The sequence below is a fragment of the Apis laboriosa genome, unplaced genomic scaffold (genome assembly GCF_014066325.1).
Source record: "Apis laboriosa isolate Shangri-la unplaced genomic scaffold, ASM1406632v1 scaffold161_cov148, whole genome shotgun sequence".
Lineage (NCBI taxonomy): Eukaryota > Metazoa > Arthropoda > Insecta > Hymenoptera > Apidae > Apis > Apis laboriosa.
The window spans coordinates 281,748-299,307 of NW_025222098.1; the positions used below are offsets into that span (position 1 = coordinate 281,748).

The following is a 17,560-nucleotide window of genomic DNA, read 5'->3' on the forward strand; positions in this document are numbered from 1 at the left end:
AAAAAAAAAAAAAAAAGAAAAAAGAGAGAGATAGATAAAAAATCTCTTCTTTTTTACAGGAAGGAAGGGGTAGATTTTGAATCGCACGCGGGGATGGAAATTTGATACGGTAAAAATTGATAGCGCGCAATCCGGCGCGGCACGGACGTCTCTGTGGTTTTAAACGGCGACACGTTTTCGAAAAACATCCGGCAGGTTGAAACGTGCGAACGCCTAACCCCCAACGCGCTATTGATTCTTCGGGGATATCGCTATATATTTGCATCGAACAATCTGTTCCAAACTACAAACTCGAATCCCGTAAATCAAATTTAATGATCCTCTCCTATGGGTAACACTGGTGGTGTTATGGTCTTAATAAACTCTCCCTCCTCTTCGTATATAGGCTCCAAATATTTTGGGGAGAGGAAAAAGAAGTAATTAATTATTGAATGGCTTCGCGTCCTTTCTCGAATTAATTAACAATCGGACGTTAACAACGGTGATATTGAACGAAATATTTATCTGTGTTATTTATACGTATGATTCGACGCCATTTTGATCTTCGAACGATTGTTTTTGAAGTTGCACTGCGTTACTTATCTTCATTATATTATCGTTATATGAGAGTTGTACGTGCTATCTCTTATCTGTTTATCTCGAATTTATATGTCAAGAAGATGGTAAAAAGAAATGTTCTTACAAAATGTTTATTTGTAAAATATAATTCTCGAAAATATTTCTTTTATTTTTTCGTATACATTCATCGTTTAACCTCGATTATTTTCGATATTTATCGGTATTAGACCGGTTAGATTGCGTCACTTGGAGGATCCCCTAACAAGATCAGGACGAAACGTTTTCTTCTTTTTTTATTACATCATCACAATAAGCAACTTTTAGCGCTCGTGTAGAAACGTAAACGAAGAACTGCTTGAAACAATAAAATGAATGTGAAAAGTACTGTACTTGACTTGCAAATTTCATTATTCCATTCTCGGCAAAATGCATAATAAATAACGTATACCATGAGACATAAACGTGAAACCACTTTTCTAATTTATCCTGTGCTTTTGTGATCGTAACATAAATCGAGAAAAATATTCCTTTGTCAAAATAATTTGATCAATATATTTGTTCGAGTGATATTATTCAGGATGGTACGAAAAAAATCAGAATTGATGTGATATTTTTTTGTCTAACAATAGGAAAAAAAAGAGATACTTTGCGTAAAATTAACATTTGAATAAAAGCTTTGAAATTTTAATTTATTGGACTTTTTAAACATATCTTTTGACTATCAATTACAATATAATTTTCCTTAATTTTATTATTATAAATTTATTGGCACCTCTGAAATGATATTCATAAATTCTCGCGAAAACAAAAATTTTTAATTTTTAAATTATTCCTCTATTTTTTTCTTTTTTTTTTTCTTTTTACTAAATTCAAATTTTAACAACTTTATTTATTACAAAACACAATTTTCATTCCCCGTTCGAAAATACCAAGGAAAAATGTGTATATATATTATTTCTATATATCCTCAGCCTGGAAACTTTGCTGATAAAGGACAAAAGTTTTGAAAAGGCAACGACACGAAGGGATCGACGTCTAAAATTCTATTTCCACCGGCGTTGAAACACGCTACATTTAACGTTCCCCGCGGTTGCGAAAGTCTAATTAAACGCGCCTAAAACAACCAAAGTTTCGGTGTTTCAATAGCAAGTGCAAGTTCCCTCAAGAATTCAACATCGGTTCAAACCTTCTCGCTCAATAAATCTTGTCCTCGAATCCTCCAGATTATTCTCTCCCCTCCTTCCGTTTCCCCTTCATTCGCACAATCAGCCAAACTATGTAATTCGTCGCAATGAGCAACGTGCAATCAGCAAATCTCCCTCTCTTTTTCGTAACGAGCACAATTAGATCCGTAAACGCTTACGCAAACACTGCTAATTCACTTTCTAATCCGTTCCTTCGACTTCGAGTTTCGCCTATTCGTAGCCAAGAGGAGAGGTTGAAAAAGCTGGTTTCCTAGGTTTGTGAGTTGGCTTGGTGGTTGAGTATTTTTTTGTTTTTTTTTTTTTTTTTTTCGTTTTGGTGGGAAAGAATTTCTGGAAAGGGTGGATAGTTTCGTGGTTGAGAATGTAAATACGTTAAATGTTTTTGACGATACGTTTTAGAGGTTGAAAAGAATATTTCTGTTTTGTAGAATATCAAGTTGTGGATGGATTACATTTTCAGAGGAGTGTATAAAAATGTCAGTTGAGAATTATTTATAAATTATTTATTTATTTATTTATAAATAATTTATTTATAAATAATTGCGTTAAGTGGATATGATGTAAAAGAGGGAGCGATCTCGTTCCATTTGCGTCTAAAGCAAACTTCAATTGACTATAATTGAATTTAAATTTGATTTTTATACACCAAGTTTTGTATTTGTTTCAATCATTGCATAAAAGAGAAATTTTGTTCTTTGTAACAAATATTTAAAAATCATCAAAACCTATGAAGACGTTCCACATTGATAGTTGCATCGTAGATTTCAATAGATGGATAAAAAAGGAAGATACATTTTAAAAAAATAACATTGATTTTTCTAATAAAAAGATTGCGTCGTATCGACGCAAAATTTATTTTTACTTATTCGTGTCGAAATTATATTTACCAAATAAAAAAATAAAATTCGTATCCTTGCAATTTATCAATCCAACGAATCTTACCTACATTGAAAAATCGAATAATATGGCATCAAAGCGTGAAAAGTGATCGTCAACGATCGAAATATCCATCCACCTCGAGTAACATTTTTCTGTATTTTCTCCATTATCTCCTACGTCCCACGATTTAGCTCCTCGTCCGTCGGCTCTTCTCCCAAACAACGCGTCCCATTCTTCGCCGAGCAACCGATTTCTCGCCTGCAAAGACGATATCGATTCGCCGCGACGATCGAAGACACGATCCGGCGACACTTACGTCATGCAATTTTCTCCATGGACGAGACGTTCGACGCTATTATCCTGAAAGCTCGCCGCGAGAGGATCCATTCTGGCCGCCTACTTCACGGAACAATGGCGGCGGTGGGCTTTAAAACCGGGTTGAGAAGAGAGGGAGAGGGGGGAACGTGCCGTTTTAGCCTGTTAAACGCGTGGGAATTGTCACGGAGCGCTCGTAATTCCTGAAAGAGCGGGGAGAAGGTTTGTTTGCGCTCGAACGGGGCCACCCACGCGACAGCTTAAGGCTTTTTCTCCCCGCCACCTGGATTATTTTCCGCGAAACAAATCGTGCTGATAACGTGACCAACTTCGTGAACCGTTCTCCATGCCTGTGTAATCCGGCGCGAGGCATCGTGCTGCCGTTACGCTGACGTTGCGGGAAAATAGAAAGCGAGAGAGAGAGAGAGAAAGAGAGAGAGGGAGAGGGAGACTCTCTCCCTCTTCTCGCCACCGTGAAACTTGTCGAGCTTGTTCTTTTCAACGTGGATATCGTTGGTCGAATGAATGTTTAAGCTCCCGCCCCTGGCGGGAATAAAATGGTTAAAAGGGTGACAAAAGTTGGTGGTTTCGTTTAACGCGATTGTTGCGATACGTTCGCCGAGGCGAACGACTGCTTTACCTACCGCGATAAATAGGCTATTCGGCGAAATCGGTTTTCGATCGGTAATCCGGGTAAATCGGATTTTTATCGACGCGTTTATTCATCGAAAGTCTGTTATGTCGAATTTTTGCTGTATTTTTTGTAATTTAAATAGTAAAGAGGATAATTGTTATGCTGTATACGTGTATATACATATCGAAAAATATATGGGAACATCGGTTAATTGAAGATTTCCGAGTAATCCCAAGTAATATTTTTCTTTGCGAAAAATTTCGTTTTTATTATTTATATGTGCATATGTACTCGTATATTTTTGTTATTAATGGAATATTTAACAATGTTTTCGATGTTATTAAATTACTGATACTTTGGATTTTGATGATTTTCTTGAATATCTAATAAAGAAATAAGATTTTCTTGTAATTTTTCTATACTTTTTTGTCATATCAATCAATGATTCAATCTTTTATTCTTGATAATTTCATGATAATCTCCATTAATTATCAGATATTTCCTCAATCAAAAAATTAATATCTTGATTAATGAACGATGAATATCAGAAATTTTCAAAGATGTTCAAATGTTGCAATATTTCAATAATCTTGAACAATTTTATTCAATAATTAAAAACACTTATTTTTTTCTTTCTAGCCGATTTATAATAGTCACGTATAATAAATATATCTTAATTTTTCATTTATCCTCATTTAATTTATAATAATGAAAATTCTATTATCATTTTTAGTACAAAACACGTGAATCTTACGTAATAATCAACTTATTAGGGATTATTATTCATGATCAGGAATTTTATATACGTAATTATACCTCATAAGGTTATTGCTCATTTAACATTTAACCGATATTTGATCGGCATCAATATATATTCGCACCATTAACATTCATCAAATCCTCTCGACTACATTTAATACTCTCCATGGAATTCGACGATCCCAAAGCCAAATCAAAATCGAATTCACGTAAACGAAATTAATGAAATTCAAATCCATCATTCCATCATTATCCCTTCGATTCAATTTTCCAATCGTTAAACCCGTGTCTATCTTGATACTTATGATTAAAAAAAAAAAAAAAAAAACAAGAAATCATAAATATTAATATCGTTATTTATTTAATATAACAATCTATTATCGTTCTTTTCATTGTATACAATGAAATTGTGAGTATATTTTTCATTTCACTTTTCATGTGTCTAAATATTGATTCCAATGTTGAATTTATTCATTTATTTCTCAATAATAATTGTAATAATAATAAATTAACGACTTTCAATCTTTTGATTGAAATGTGTCATCATCGAAATCACGAGATATCAAGGTAGTACAATTGTATTTTTCCCTTAAACATTTGAAAGTTTTCTCTTAAAGTTTACGCTCTAGAAGATTAATTTCCCCGTACGATTTAATTCATTGATTTTTCGAAGAATAATTTTTATCCATATCTAAAGAGAGATCTATTTTCGATCAATTATTCCTTGCAATCGATTCTTGAATCCTCTTGAAAAGTTCTATCGATAAGCCTCATCTTTTAATCATAACTTGAAAAGAACAAATTGTCGATTATTAAATTAGTAGTACCGTTTACCACATCTAAAACAATAAAGATTAGAAAATTAAAAATTCTTTTTCTATCTTCAATTAAAAAAAAATAATCGACAATTTAAATTACAATTAATCCTCTTGAAAAATTCTATTAATAATAATAATGATTATCTCATCTTTCAATCATAACCGTAACTTGAAAAGAAATTATCCATTATAAAATTAGTGTAGTAGCGTTTACATCTGAAACAACAAAGATTAGAAAATTAAAAATTTTTTTTCTATCTTCAATTAAAAAAAAAATTGACAGTTTAAATTACAATTAATCCTCTTGAAAAATTCTATTGATAATAATAATAATTATCTCATCTTTCAATCATAACCGTAACTTGAAAAGAAATTATCCATTATAAAATTAGTGTAGTATCGTTTACATCTAAAACAGTAAAGATTAGAAAATTAAAAATTGTTTTTCTATCTTCAATTAAAAAAAAAAAAATCGACAAATTACAATTAATCCTCTTGAAAAGTATCGATAAGTCTCATCTTTTAATCATAACTTGAAAAGAACAAATTGTCGATTATAAAATTAGTAGTATCGTTTACCACATCTAAAACAATAAAGATTAGAAAATTAAAAATTCTTTTTCTATCTTCAATTAAAAAAAAATAATCGACAATTTAAATTACAATTAATTCTCTTGAAAAATTCTATTGATAATAATAATAATTATTTCATCTTTTAATCATAACCGTAACTTGAAAAGAAATTATCCATTATAAAACTACTGTAGTACCGTTTACCACATCTAAAACAACGAACAAAGATTAGAAAATTAAAAATTCTTTTTCTATCTTCAATTAAAAAAAAATAATCGACAATTTAAATTACAATTAATCCTCTTGAAAAATTCTATTAATATAAATAATAATAATGATTATCTCATCTTTTAATCATAACCGTAACTTGAAAAGAAATTATCCATTATAAAACTAGTGTAGTATCGTTTACATCTAAAACAGTAAAGATTAGAAAATTAAAAATTCTTTTTCTATCTTCAATTAAAAAAAAAAAAATCGACAAATTATAATTAATCCTCTTGAAAAGTTCTATCGATAAGCCTCATCTTTTAGGCAAAGATTAGAAAATTAAAAATTCTTTTTCTATCTTCAATTTAAAAAAAAATTGACAGTTTAAATTACAATTAATCCTCTTGAAAAAGGATATATCTTCTATAATAATAAAAGTTCAATAATAATAATTATTTCATCTTTTAATCATAACCGTAACTTGAAAAGAAATTATCCATTATAAAACTACTGTAGTATCGTTTACCACATCTAAAACAACAAAGATTAGAAAATTAAAAATTCTTTTTCTATCTTCAATTCAAAAAAAAAAAAAAATCGACAATTTAGATTTCGATCAAAAGCATATCTCACCGGGATTAATATAAAACGCATTAAGACCGAAAACAAGAAGCGCTTATCCAATAATTCGTCGATCGATAAATCGTACCGACACGGTTCGCCCTTTGTACCGACACGCCTGCTCAAGAATGGATCGTTTTACAATAGATATTCGCCTCGGGATCGGGAACAAAAGTTAGCATTGGGCCGAGGCGGCTCAGATTTCCACGCCTTGCTTAAAGCCTCGCGTGCCTTCGCGACTAACTTTAAATTGCTCCCTCCTCTCCAACTTTCATCGGCTTTCATCACAAGATACATAACTCGGGGAAGAAAGGCCCACTCTTTGCCCGGGGTTTACACGCGGCAGCTCGCTGACGATGATCACAGGGTGAAATTACCCTGTAACGCGGCCTCCTCTCCCCTCTCTCCTCCTCCTTAATACGCCAGCCATTTTGCCAGTTTATCGTTTGTTTAAGGGAGGTGGATAGGTTACAAGGAAAGGCGATTGACGATGGCGAAGGGGAAAATTTGAGGGAGGAGGAAAGTTTTTAATAGGCGGGTATGATAAATAACGGGTGGAAGGAAATTTTAGATTGAGATTAATGAGTGAAATTAAAAAAAAAAAGAAAAAAGAAAGAAAGAAAAGAAAAAAAAGGGGGAAATTTCGATGGTTGACGTGCAATTCGAGGGAAGGTTTTCGAAAATTGTTAGCGGTTGGAAACTCTTGGAATTGGATTGGAATGGAAATGGATAAGAGATTTGCTGTGAATTAGGGGGGAAATTTTAACGAGGGCGAAAAGTGGACAGTTTCGTCCAAGAAAGAATTTTTAAAGCAGCGGAAATTTCGAACGATATATCGATCGAGTTTAAAAATCGATCGAAAAGATACGCAAATATTTAACGCGATAAAAAGATATTTCTCGTTATTCGACGGACAGTAACAGGATTCGACCGTGAACTGATTGAAGAATTAATGTATCAGAAATGATTCGATGATGAAAAAAAGGGGAGGAAAAAGGGAAGAATAACGAGCAAGTGAATCATCTATAGTCGACGTTGGGATTTCACAGACGCGCTGGATTCATTGAAAACCTTTCATAATTTAGCGACACTATCGATTCCCTATCCGTATTCGACTAGGATTTATACACGTTTTTCAGATGCATGCCCTGAAAAACGGACATTTGCTCGGATTACCAGGAAAATTTGCGAATATAAGCGGAAACAAAACCTGTAATTCTTGTTATCGGTCTAAATACACGCGAATCTTTCTCGAAAAAAGGAGGATTTAAATTAAATAAATTAAACTCTTTCTTTCGTGGCATCGTATTTTTTGCATGACTAATTTTTGATTATTGCCGTGTAAAAAATAAAAAATGTGCTTATCGTACTTTTTATTCTAATATTTAAACGAAAGAAGAAATATATATATTTATACTGAGCAAAGAAATGAATTAATACAAAGAAAATATCGCATAAATGTGCACGTGAAACGTTTACGTACAGACCAACACGGTATTATTCACGACGCAGTATTGCAGTATTCATGTAGCGTGAATCACACAATTTTGATAATATCTTGTTTATTCATGCTACCCAACTGTCCCTAAAAATAAATAATACACATATTTATTACCATCTTCTATAAATATGTATAATTTACTAAAGATCGTGGACAATAGAAATTTCACAATGAGATGATTATTTGAAGATTATTCGAAATACTGGAAGATTCGATATTTAAAAAATTGGAAAATTAATCGACAATTATTATTATTATTACTCATTTCTCAAATATTTATTTCTCGATCAAAGCTCGATCACTTTTGGCCACACGAAGTGAAGGGCCACCCTCCGCCCCCTTAACCAGAAAATTATATTTAAAAAATATTTAAAAAATTGGAAAATTAATCGACAATTATTATTATTATTACTCATTTCTCAAATATTTATTTCTCGATCAAAGCTCGATCACTTTTGGCCACACGAAGTGAAGGGCCCCCTTAACCAGAAAATTATATTTAAAAAATATTTAAAAAATTGGAAAATTAATCGACAATTATTATTATTATTACTCATTTCTCAAATATTTATTTCTCGATCAAAGCTCGATCACTTTTGGCCACACGAAGTGAAGGGCCACCCTCCGCCCCCTTAACCAGAAAATTCACCACCAAGGGATGAGGTTTAAGGCTGAGTGCGTTTAAGGTCGGCGCGACGGGTCAAATTAACAGGATATTGAAATTAATCCGTTCTGAATGACCCGAGGCTCATCCATCTTGGCCAGGGAGCCGCGCAGCCTGTCCCTTCCCCCCACCCCTCTTTACAATCCCCGTTCCCCGCCACCGGTGGTTACACCATCTCTCGTTGATTTTACCCGATGATGGAGAGTTTACGTTCATCTTGGGGCTACGACTGTCAAACTCTAAACCTATTACCCCCTCGTAAGATATTGAATTACTCTTCCGCCTCACCTGTTAGAGTTGACGAGCCAAGTCTTAACTTGTGGATGGCTGCGAGTTACGAGTTAACTTACACTTTGCCTCGCCTCGTTATTAATTCTTCGACGTGAGCGAATTATCGATTTTGTTAATTTCGTTAATTTGTTACGCTTGGCGATAGTTTTGAATTATTTTCAAGCTTTGGGGGGTTGGTAGTAAGGGAAATTTATTATAAGCAATTGTCGAACGATTTGCAACGTAAATTGAAAATGGAAGGAGAGAATGTTCGATATTTTTTAATGAGTCAAGTTGATGGTTTGCGTCGACTAATTTCTGATCGGATACGAATGGATAATGGACTGATAATGGGCGTAGTAAATGTGAAATTCAAAAATGGGGGAAATAAAATTTAGAGGTTATTTTTTTAGAAAATGGAGAAAATTCATTGAATATTCCCGATTTTTAATTTTCTTGATTAAAAATTCTTTAACGAAATTTTCTAAATGAAAACTTTTATTTTATATTTTTCGTTTATTTTATTATTATTTTTCCCCGAAAGTTTCGAAAGTGTTTCGAAAATTTTACGTATTTTTAAATTTGATTTTCTCAAAAAATTGTATGCACGTACAAAGAGGAACCTCCCTTTTTTGTAATATTATTTTTCATATACTCGATATATTTTCGTTCGAAGCAAATAGTTTTTCGTTTTTTTTTTTCTATTATTTCGTAAATACATGTAAATCGATAATTAAAGATAGTTTGATATTTGAATAGCCTGTTTTAATCGATTCATTATCCCGTTAAATATTTCCAATCTTGTCCAATTGTCAACTTGTCGCTTGCTAATTTGACAGCTGTTTTCCGGCAATTGATCATCGTCTCGATTAACAATTCGCACCGATCATCAATAAATAATTAATAATCAATGTCCAAGGTGCAAGGATTTTCTTGGAAATCGAAGGAGACGATGGAAAAATTTTTTTCGTATAAACATCGAAATGAAAATGATTAATCCATCCAAAGCGACGTAATAACATTTTTGCACGGTGAATGATTATTTAACAAAATATAAATATTTTCCAAACAATCTTTGGAGCAGTAATAAAATATTGTGTAAACTTTATAATATCTCTAATATGTCGAACAGTGGATTTTTATCAAAATATTTTGCGTAAATATTTTGCATATTACAATAGCGTAATGAGTACCATATGGAAAACAAAATATAGGGGCGTAAAAAATATTTCCACGATACAACGAAATTTATAATATGTAACATCACAGGTAATTCAAATTTTTAAAATATTATTAATTCTAGCTAGAAAAAAAATGATAAAAAATTAATTATGAAATTCTTGAAGTTTCCTGCCTAATAATTACGATATATTAAAAAATATAACGATGCAGTTGCCTACATCTATCGAAAAAAAGAATAAAACGTTGAACCTGAACGCGTTACGACCTACCTACACAACGTATCAAATATATTTTCATATTCGTTATTCCGTTTTATTAATTTAGACGTCCCCATTGAAAATTAATAAACATTTCGAAGGGGTAAACATTTTATCGCCAGCAAAAACACGGGGCCCACCGATAAAATTTTCCACGGAATAAAAAGCAATAACACGATAAAATTAATATTTCACGCGTTCCAACGATCAACATTGTGGATGGTTTCGAAAAAGAGGCAAGATAATTCCGGATCAGGCTATTCGTTAGCCGATGGCGATCGATCCAAATTAATGCAAATGAAGCCAGTAATTTGATCTCGTTGTACGTTGGACGGCGCGCAGTAGTGGCGGAACGTTATAAATCAGACCTAACAGGTTCTGAGTCTCAACGCCTGACGTAAGGGCACTTGATATCCGAGCGTGTCGCAAGATTGCCAATGATATTCGCCCTTGTCTCGCCCCTCGAACCGATTTATTCGGGAGGGGAATTAATTTATCGTATCGAAAAAACGCGTGGGGAGAAAATGCACTGTGTATCGTTTAACGCGATGGTTTATGCATTTTTTCGCAGATGTGATCTTTCTTTCTTTCTTTCTTTCTTTTTTTTTTCATCGAAACTCTGCCATGAATTCGAATTGAACAGAATATGAAATTACAATATGTGCACACGATGCAACGAAATTGTTATCGAGCATTCGTTTATCACGTTAGGGAAATTAGTTTTCGGTGTCGTAATGTTGTATTATAATCGTTAATGGAAATTGTTCCGAATCGCGATAAATCGCGCGACTAAATCGACTAATGATATTTACAAGTTGTTCCCTTTATTACGAAATGTTTCATCGAGGTTGAAAAGTATCCAAATTAATCGCTATCCTTCGTTTTCTCTAATTAAACCAATTCTTTTCGATAAAAGAATAAAATTTTTCCGACGCAAGATTATATATAAATGAAATAAATCATCGTGCGAAGCGTGCAATTAAACTGTCGAAAATAGATCCATGGATCGATAGCGAAGATCGAATGTGAAGAAAAAAAAATTCGTCTGATTCGGGCTTTCTTGGAAGGTGAGAGTACAAATTCAATCTATTTCAACGCGCATCGAGTTCGAAGGTACGAGCCAGGTAAGCGAGGATAATCGATTTTCGATACTCGAAGCCACAGTCCTTTTTTTTCTTTTTTCCCTTTCTTTCGTCACTTATCAATATTTGTTATATAAAGCTAAGAATAAACGTAGCTCATCGTTCCGTGTTTCGTTACACTACGCGCGGTTTACGCGCATACAGATTAGACACGACCGTAGCGCCATCTATCTCGCCTCCGAAGAATCACGTGACCGAACGAGCCAATGAAACGTAGAACGATCAAAGTCTCTTGGATCCCATTCCATTCTCCCCTCCACCGTCGAACTGACAACGTTTCGTTGATGTACGACCTATTTTAAACGCGCTCGATCCTTTCATCTTAAATTCACTTCTACGATATTTCTTCTACAACACGGTCGCCTCTTTATTCGAATGAAAGCTCGAGGCGGCCTTGATACGTTTATTCGTAGCCAACAATCGAGCGAGTGGCTGCGCCAGCGAGAGTTTGTCCAACACGAACAGTGTGTTACATCTCTCTGATCTATGCGCATAGAAATTGCAGCGTAAGCCGTAAGCGGGAGTAAGTCGGCAGATTTAGATTAAACGAGGATTAGCCAAGGGCAAAACTGTGATTCTCTCTCTCTCTCTCTCTCTCTCTGCCTTCTGTTTGATATCCAAGGGAATATCGTCGTATCCGGCCGATACGGAAATTACTCGTACATCGTTCGCTCGACCCGGCACAAATTAGATTGCGAAAGGCACGCGTCGGATACGTCGCCAGATACATCTTTGCAGCGACGACTTTCCCGTGAGATAAGGAACAAATTGAAACGAAAATGACAAATTCCACCTTGGGCGGGACGCGCTTTGATCCGTGTAGAATGAAATTCTGGGGAATTTGGATCAAGATGGAGGGAAATTGAGTAACGTCATGAAATTTATACGCCTTTGGATATAAGGGAACTTGAGAAAGGAAGTTGAAAACCGTCCTCCTATAGGAATTAATTTAAACTTGGAGTTTAGATCGAAAGAGGGGGGGAACTTGTATCCGGATGAAATTTTTCCTCGAATAAAATTGTGTTGGCAATTCGGCAACCTGTCGATGTATTCCTTTTATGAATGGAATTTTATCTAGTTGAAATCAAATCGAGAATATTTTCCTTTTTCTTTCTTTCTTTCTTTCTTTCTTTCTTTCTCTTTTTCCCCCTAAATTTTTTTAAATATTTTTCAATTGAACAACGGAAGGGGAAAGCGCGATATTCGTAATACTCGTAGCTGGCAGTTAATTAAGCAAGTTGAAAAAAAAGGAAAAAAATTCCTTTCTCGTCGCGGCGAAAACCGGTTTCGATCTCGTTAACAAGTTGCACCGATGGCAAATTGGTTTCATCAATTGAAACGAGGTGGCGACGAGACCGATACGAATTTAAGCCGGAAAGAACCGAGTAATTCAGGTTAATCATGGATTGATTAACAAGCGGCCAATCGATCCACATTAATGCAAATGGAGTCAGTGGTCTGATCGCGTTACATCCTCTGCTATACCTGCAACGCTTGCGAAACGTATAAATCAGCCTTAACAGTTTCGAATCGCAACGTCTGACCCAAACTTGACACCCTCGCCGCTGAAAACATTTATGCAATAACCAAATACGATTCCATTGAAATCCTGGACAATTCGCAAGCAAAATCACTCCTAATCTGAATCGATCGTCGCGACAAATTTTTTCGCCCATCTTTGAACTTTTCTCCTTCCCTCGTTAATAAAGTTGATCAAAGTTCCTTCTCGTCGAGGAAATATAAAGTTTGCTCGTCCGTCGAAGAGATGAATTCGGTAAATTCTCGTTAGTATCGTATATAATCATTTACATCTCGTATAAAATCAATCCTGTTCCTCAAGCTTCCCCCATCTCGAAAACTCGATCGATCAACTTTTCCATAATAACTACCAACAAACTCGAAACATCTCTCTCTCTCTCTCTCTCTCTGGTCTATTCGCAGGAGGAGGAGGGCCGCTTAATCCCTTTTCGAAAGAATCCAAAGAAGAACCGCAAAAGCCAGATCTGAAACGTGGTATACAACTTTCTTTCCTTCTCGATCCTCCTCTCCTCCCCCTGCGCGTTGGTACAAAGTAAACAAAGCGGCCTCGTTGCAATGCAAATTCACAACAGTTCTTGCGATTACAAAGCCGTTAAAGAGCAAAGCCTATGCAAATGAACGGGGGAGGGGGGGCGTTATACTACGCTTCCCCCGTTATATTTCTGTCTCTTCTTCTTTTTTTCTTTCCTCCTATCTTCTCATCTCTTTCTTTCTGCTTCTTCTCGCAGTTATTACCTGGCCACAACGGAAGAGGAATCCGCGGTACAACATTTGTACAGGATATCAACGAAGAGCACGAGCGATCGGAAGCCCAAGTGTTTAACCTGCGGTATCGTTCGGGAAACGGACAGGAATAGATGTCTTTACAACACCGCCAAGTTTTCCACCGATCACTCCAACTACGTGCTCACTTGTGCCGGGCCTGGAGTGCCCGATATTTCCATTTACAACAGGGTAAGTGCCGCTATCGTCGTGGCTATATCGCGTCGCTGGATTCGTTTTAGAACAACCCCGTGATCCTTTTTTTTTTCTTTTTTTTTTTTTTGAGTAATTTCTTTTGAATTTTCATAATTTCTAACTGAGAAAAAAAATGTTGTTTCTCATAGAGATGTTTAGATGTTGGTGAAATTTGAATACATTTTTTTAGATATGGCGGATTCAAGAAGTTATAGTTTTATGTAGGAGATGAATTGGATTATTAATCACCGATCCTTGATTAATGATTAATCCATTGAAACTTTAATTTTCCATTTTATCAATAATTATCAATGTCTCTTTAAAATTTATTTAATTCCACGAATTTTTATAATATTGGCTGATATTCGAATTGTATCGTAATAATCGTTAGAAAATATAATTCTTCAAAATTTATTTAATTTAGAATTGTATCGTAATAATCGTTAGAAAATATAATTCGTAATATTTCCGTTTCTTTTTATATGAAACTAAAATTGAAAGTTTTAGAATCAGAATGGAAAATTCTTTCGATGGTAAAACGCCAATAATTGAACGAAAAGAATAATACTTATTCTTTCAAACTTCACCTGCTATTTCATTCTTACTTCACGCCTCGATGAAATTGGCAGATTGGACGTATTTCACCGGTTATACTCTATCTCTGGTCCAAAAGTATCAAATCCATTTTGACTGCCGTGAATATCTGTTTGGATTTGGCGAATTTTAATCCCAGAAACCCAATATAATTTTTCCAACTACGTATATAAAATATATATTTCCAATTCTCGTTGAATAAAAGTCATTCACTCACACGTTTTAATTTCCCCCTTAAAACAAAAAACGATCAATGGTACAATACAAATTAAATATTTCTCTCAAAATTAATCAATTATTATGAAACATTGCTTCTTTTTTTTTTTAATTTAATCACATTGATCAACGATCGTTGACATTGCAAATTTTCTTCCTATTACATTATAATTAAATGATTCGAATATTTTATAAGTAACATTCAATACTACTAATATTTTGATAATAAATATACAAAAATACACAGTGTATAGAAAAAATTATATGCGAAACCGTGTACTTATAAATTTGAAAAATTAATTTCCATTAATTAAAATTAATCAGTTAATACAAATTATATTTAAAACGCATAATTTCTTGGAAACTCCCAAACACGTAAATACATTAATAATAATATAATTAATAAAAATTAACATAATAAAAAATAAAATACAAAAAGAAACATCACTATAGAATACACTCTTTTAATACATTCATTAGTCAAAAAATGCATAAAAATCAAAATATATATGTCTTGTAACGTATTTCCTCGATTAAAACGTGAAAACAAATATAAGTAAATATACATTTTACTGATGAAAATAAGAGAATAAATCTCAATAACCGCTTATATTCAATACAATAATTCTTATAATTCTTCAGATTCAACTCTATCGCTACGATCAAAAATGATCTGAATATAAAAATATTCAGAAAACGATATTAATTATTCACACGGATATTCAGACGTAGATCCAAAGCTTCGATTCCTTCGAATTCATTCCGATAAATCGATCCTCCATAATTTCTCGGTGTCCCGGAAACGAGGTGGCGTTCTCGATCCATGTTTTATGCCAACGCTTATTGCCGGAGAACGTTCCCCCTCACCTCCCCGTGCGAGAAAACCACGCGACAGATTTAGAACCGCGAGCAAATCCGGCGACTTGACTGTCCCCACAAACCTTCCATAACTCGAAATTCCACCCCCTCCAATCCCTCCCTTTCTTTCTTTGTCCCTTCGAGAATTTCTAGGTTCTAGCAAGTTTTCTCATTCGAACGATCTGCTCTTGGGGCCCCCTATCCTCATCGAGTTTATTTGGAAATATCGGAAGGCGAAGGCGAAGGTTCGATGGCGTTTCTTTTCATCTCATTTCCTGATCACCTCGTTTCTCCTCGGATATTATTCTGAATATCCTCTGAACGTCCCTGTTTTCTTGAAATCTGCCGTATTTTTTAGAATTCGAGATGTTAGGGATTGTGTATTTATTATAAAATTTACCTTTGACAAGGTAAATCGAAGAAAATACGCAGGAAGAACGAAAATTGTTGCAAGCAATTTGAAACAGTTTTCTGATCTCTCGTTATGTCGGTTCATCGAGAGTCCAAGGGATATCATTTTTAAAATAGAAGAAACGTAATATTATATTAATATTAATATATCCTTTTCTTTTTCTTTTGGGATTCTTGATTCTCCCTTCTTGATTAATATGAGGGGGGAAAAAATAAAGGAATGGTATTTCGAATCCCGATCGATTTTATTTTTAATCTACTTACAATTAAGTTTTTCGTTTCGACAATCTGTTTCCTTTCACGGGGATTAGTTATCCCACGTTGGAAGGGAAGTTTGTTTCTAAATGAAACTCGCCAATCTAATTTTAATTTAATTTCTTAATTTCCATAACCCCAGTCCTTATCTCAACCCCTCGGGACTTTTTCTCCTTCTTCTTCTTCTTCTTCTTCGTGGCTAGTTTCATTTTCTCGGCCTATATTTAAAAGTGTGGAAAGTTTATTTGGAAATATTGAAACGAAAATTGAAGTTATCCGCGATCCACGGTATTCACCATCCTCCCTCTAATTCAACTTTCCAATCGAATTTTAATTTAATTTCTTAATCCCCCTCGTTGAGAGCTTCTCTCTGTTCTTTTGCTTCGACTTTTGCAAAAACTTTTCATTTCTCCTCCTCTGTTTCTCTTCACTTTTACCATCCCAGGTTTCCGCAAAAATGTTCTGTTATAGAATTTAAAGTTCATTTTACATGTGATTTCATTATTGAATGTTGCAACATTACTATTTCATAGATATTTGTTTCTCTTCGATACACGTATTTCAAATGTTTTATAAACAGATACGCCCAATCACGTATAATCAAAAATATATTCGTTCAGCTAAACCCGTATATTTTTATTTATTATTTTCCCAGTGAACATGTTCTACGAAAGTTCTATTGAAATTTTAATCCGTATATTCGTTCGTGTAAAAATTCTCAATGAAACAAGTATCGAGAAAGAAATGAAACGAGGCGATAAATTTATTATACGATATCACGAAATTATCACCTATATATATATATATATATATATATATTATCTTATCGAGTATTAAACAATCAGATTATATGCTTTATAATCGTTTAACAAATCGTCGTCCTCCCCCAATTCGCTTCGAGAGGAAACACGATACCGTTATCAGCAGTTCGAATTAAATAAATTTTCCCGCCTGTTTTAACAAACAGGCAAACGCGATCCAATTGGATCAACCATTTTCCACGCGTACATGAGTCTCGATGTCTGACAACGATTACACGCATACGTAATGGCGGCGCAACATTATGGCAAATCGATAGACGGATAATTCTCTTTTCTTATCCTCTCTCTCTCTCTCTCTCTCTCTCTCTCTCTCTCTCTCTC

General features: G+C 34.2%; 1 protein-coding gene across 11 annotated transcripts in view; it reads left to right on the forward strand.

Annotated features, from left to right (window-relative positions):
- LOC122710909 (venom dipeptidyl peptidase 4-like) overlaps nucleotides 1-17,560 on the forward strand; it is a 259,765-nt gene that overhangs the window by 213,570 nt on the left and 28,635 nt on the right. For all 11 annotated transcript variants that reach the window (XM_043929145.1, XM_043929147.1, XM_043929146.1 and 8 more), the window contains one exon: nucleotides 13,856-14,081. In XM_043929145.1, the coding sequence (XP_043785080.1) occupies nucleotides 13,856-14,081 (226 nt within the window). The remainder of the gene's footprint in view (nucleotides 1-13,855; nucleotides 14,082-17,560) is intronic.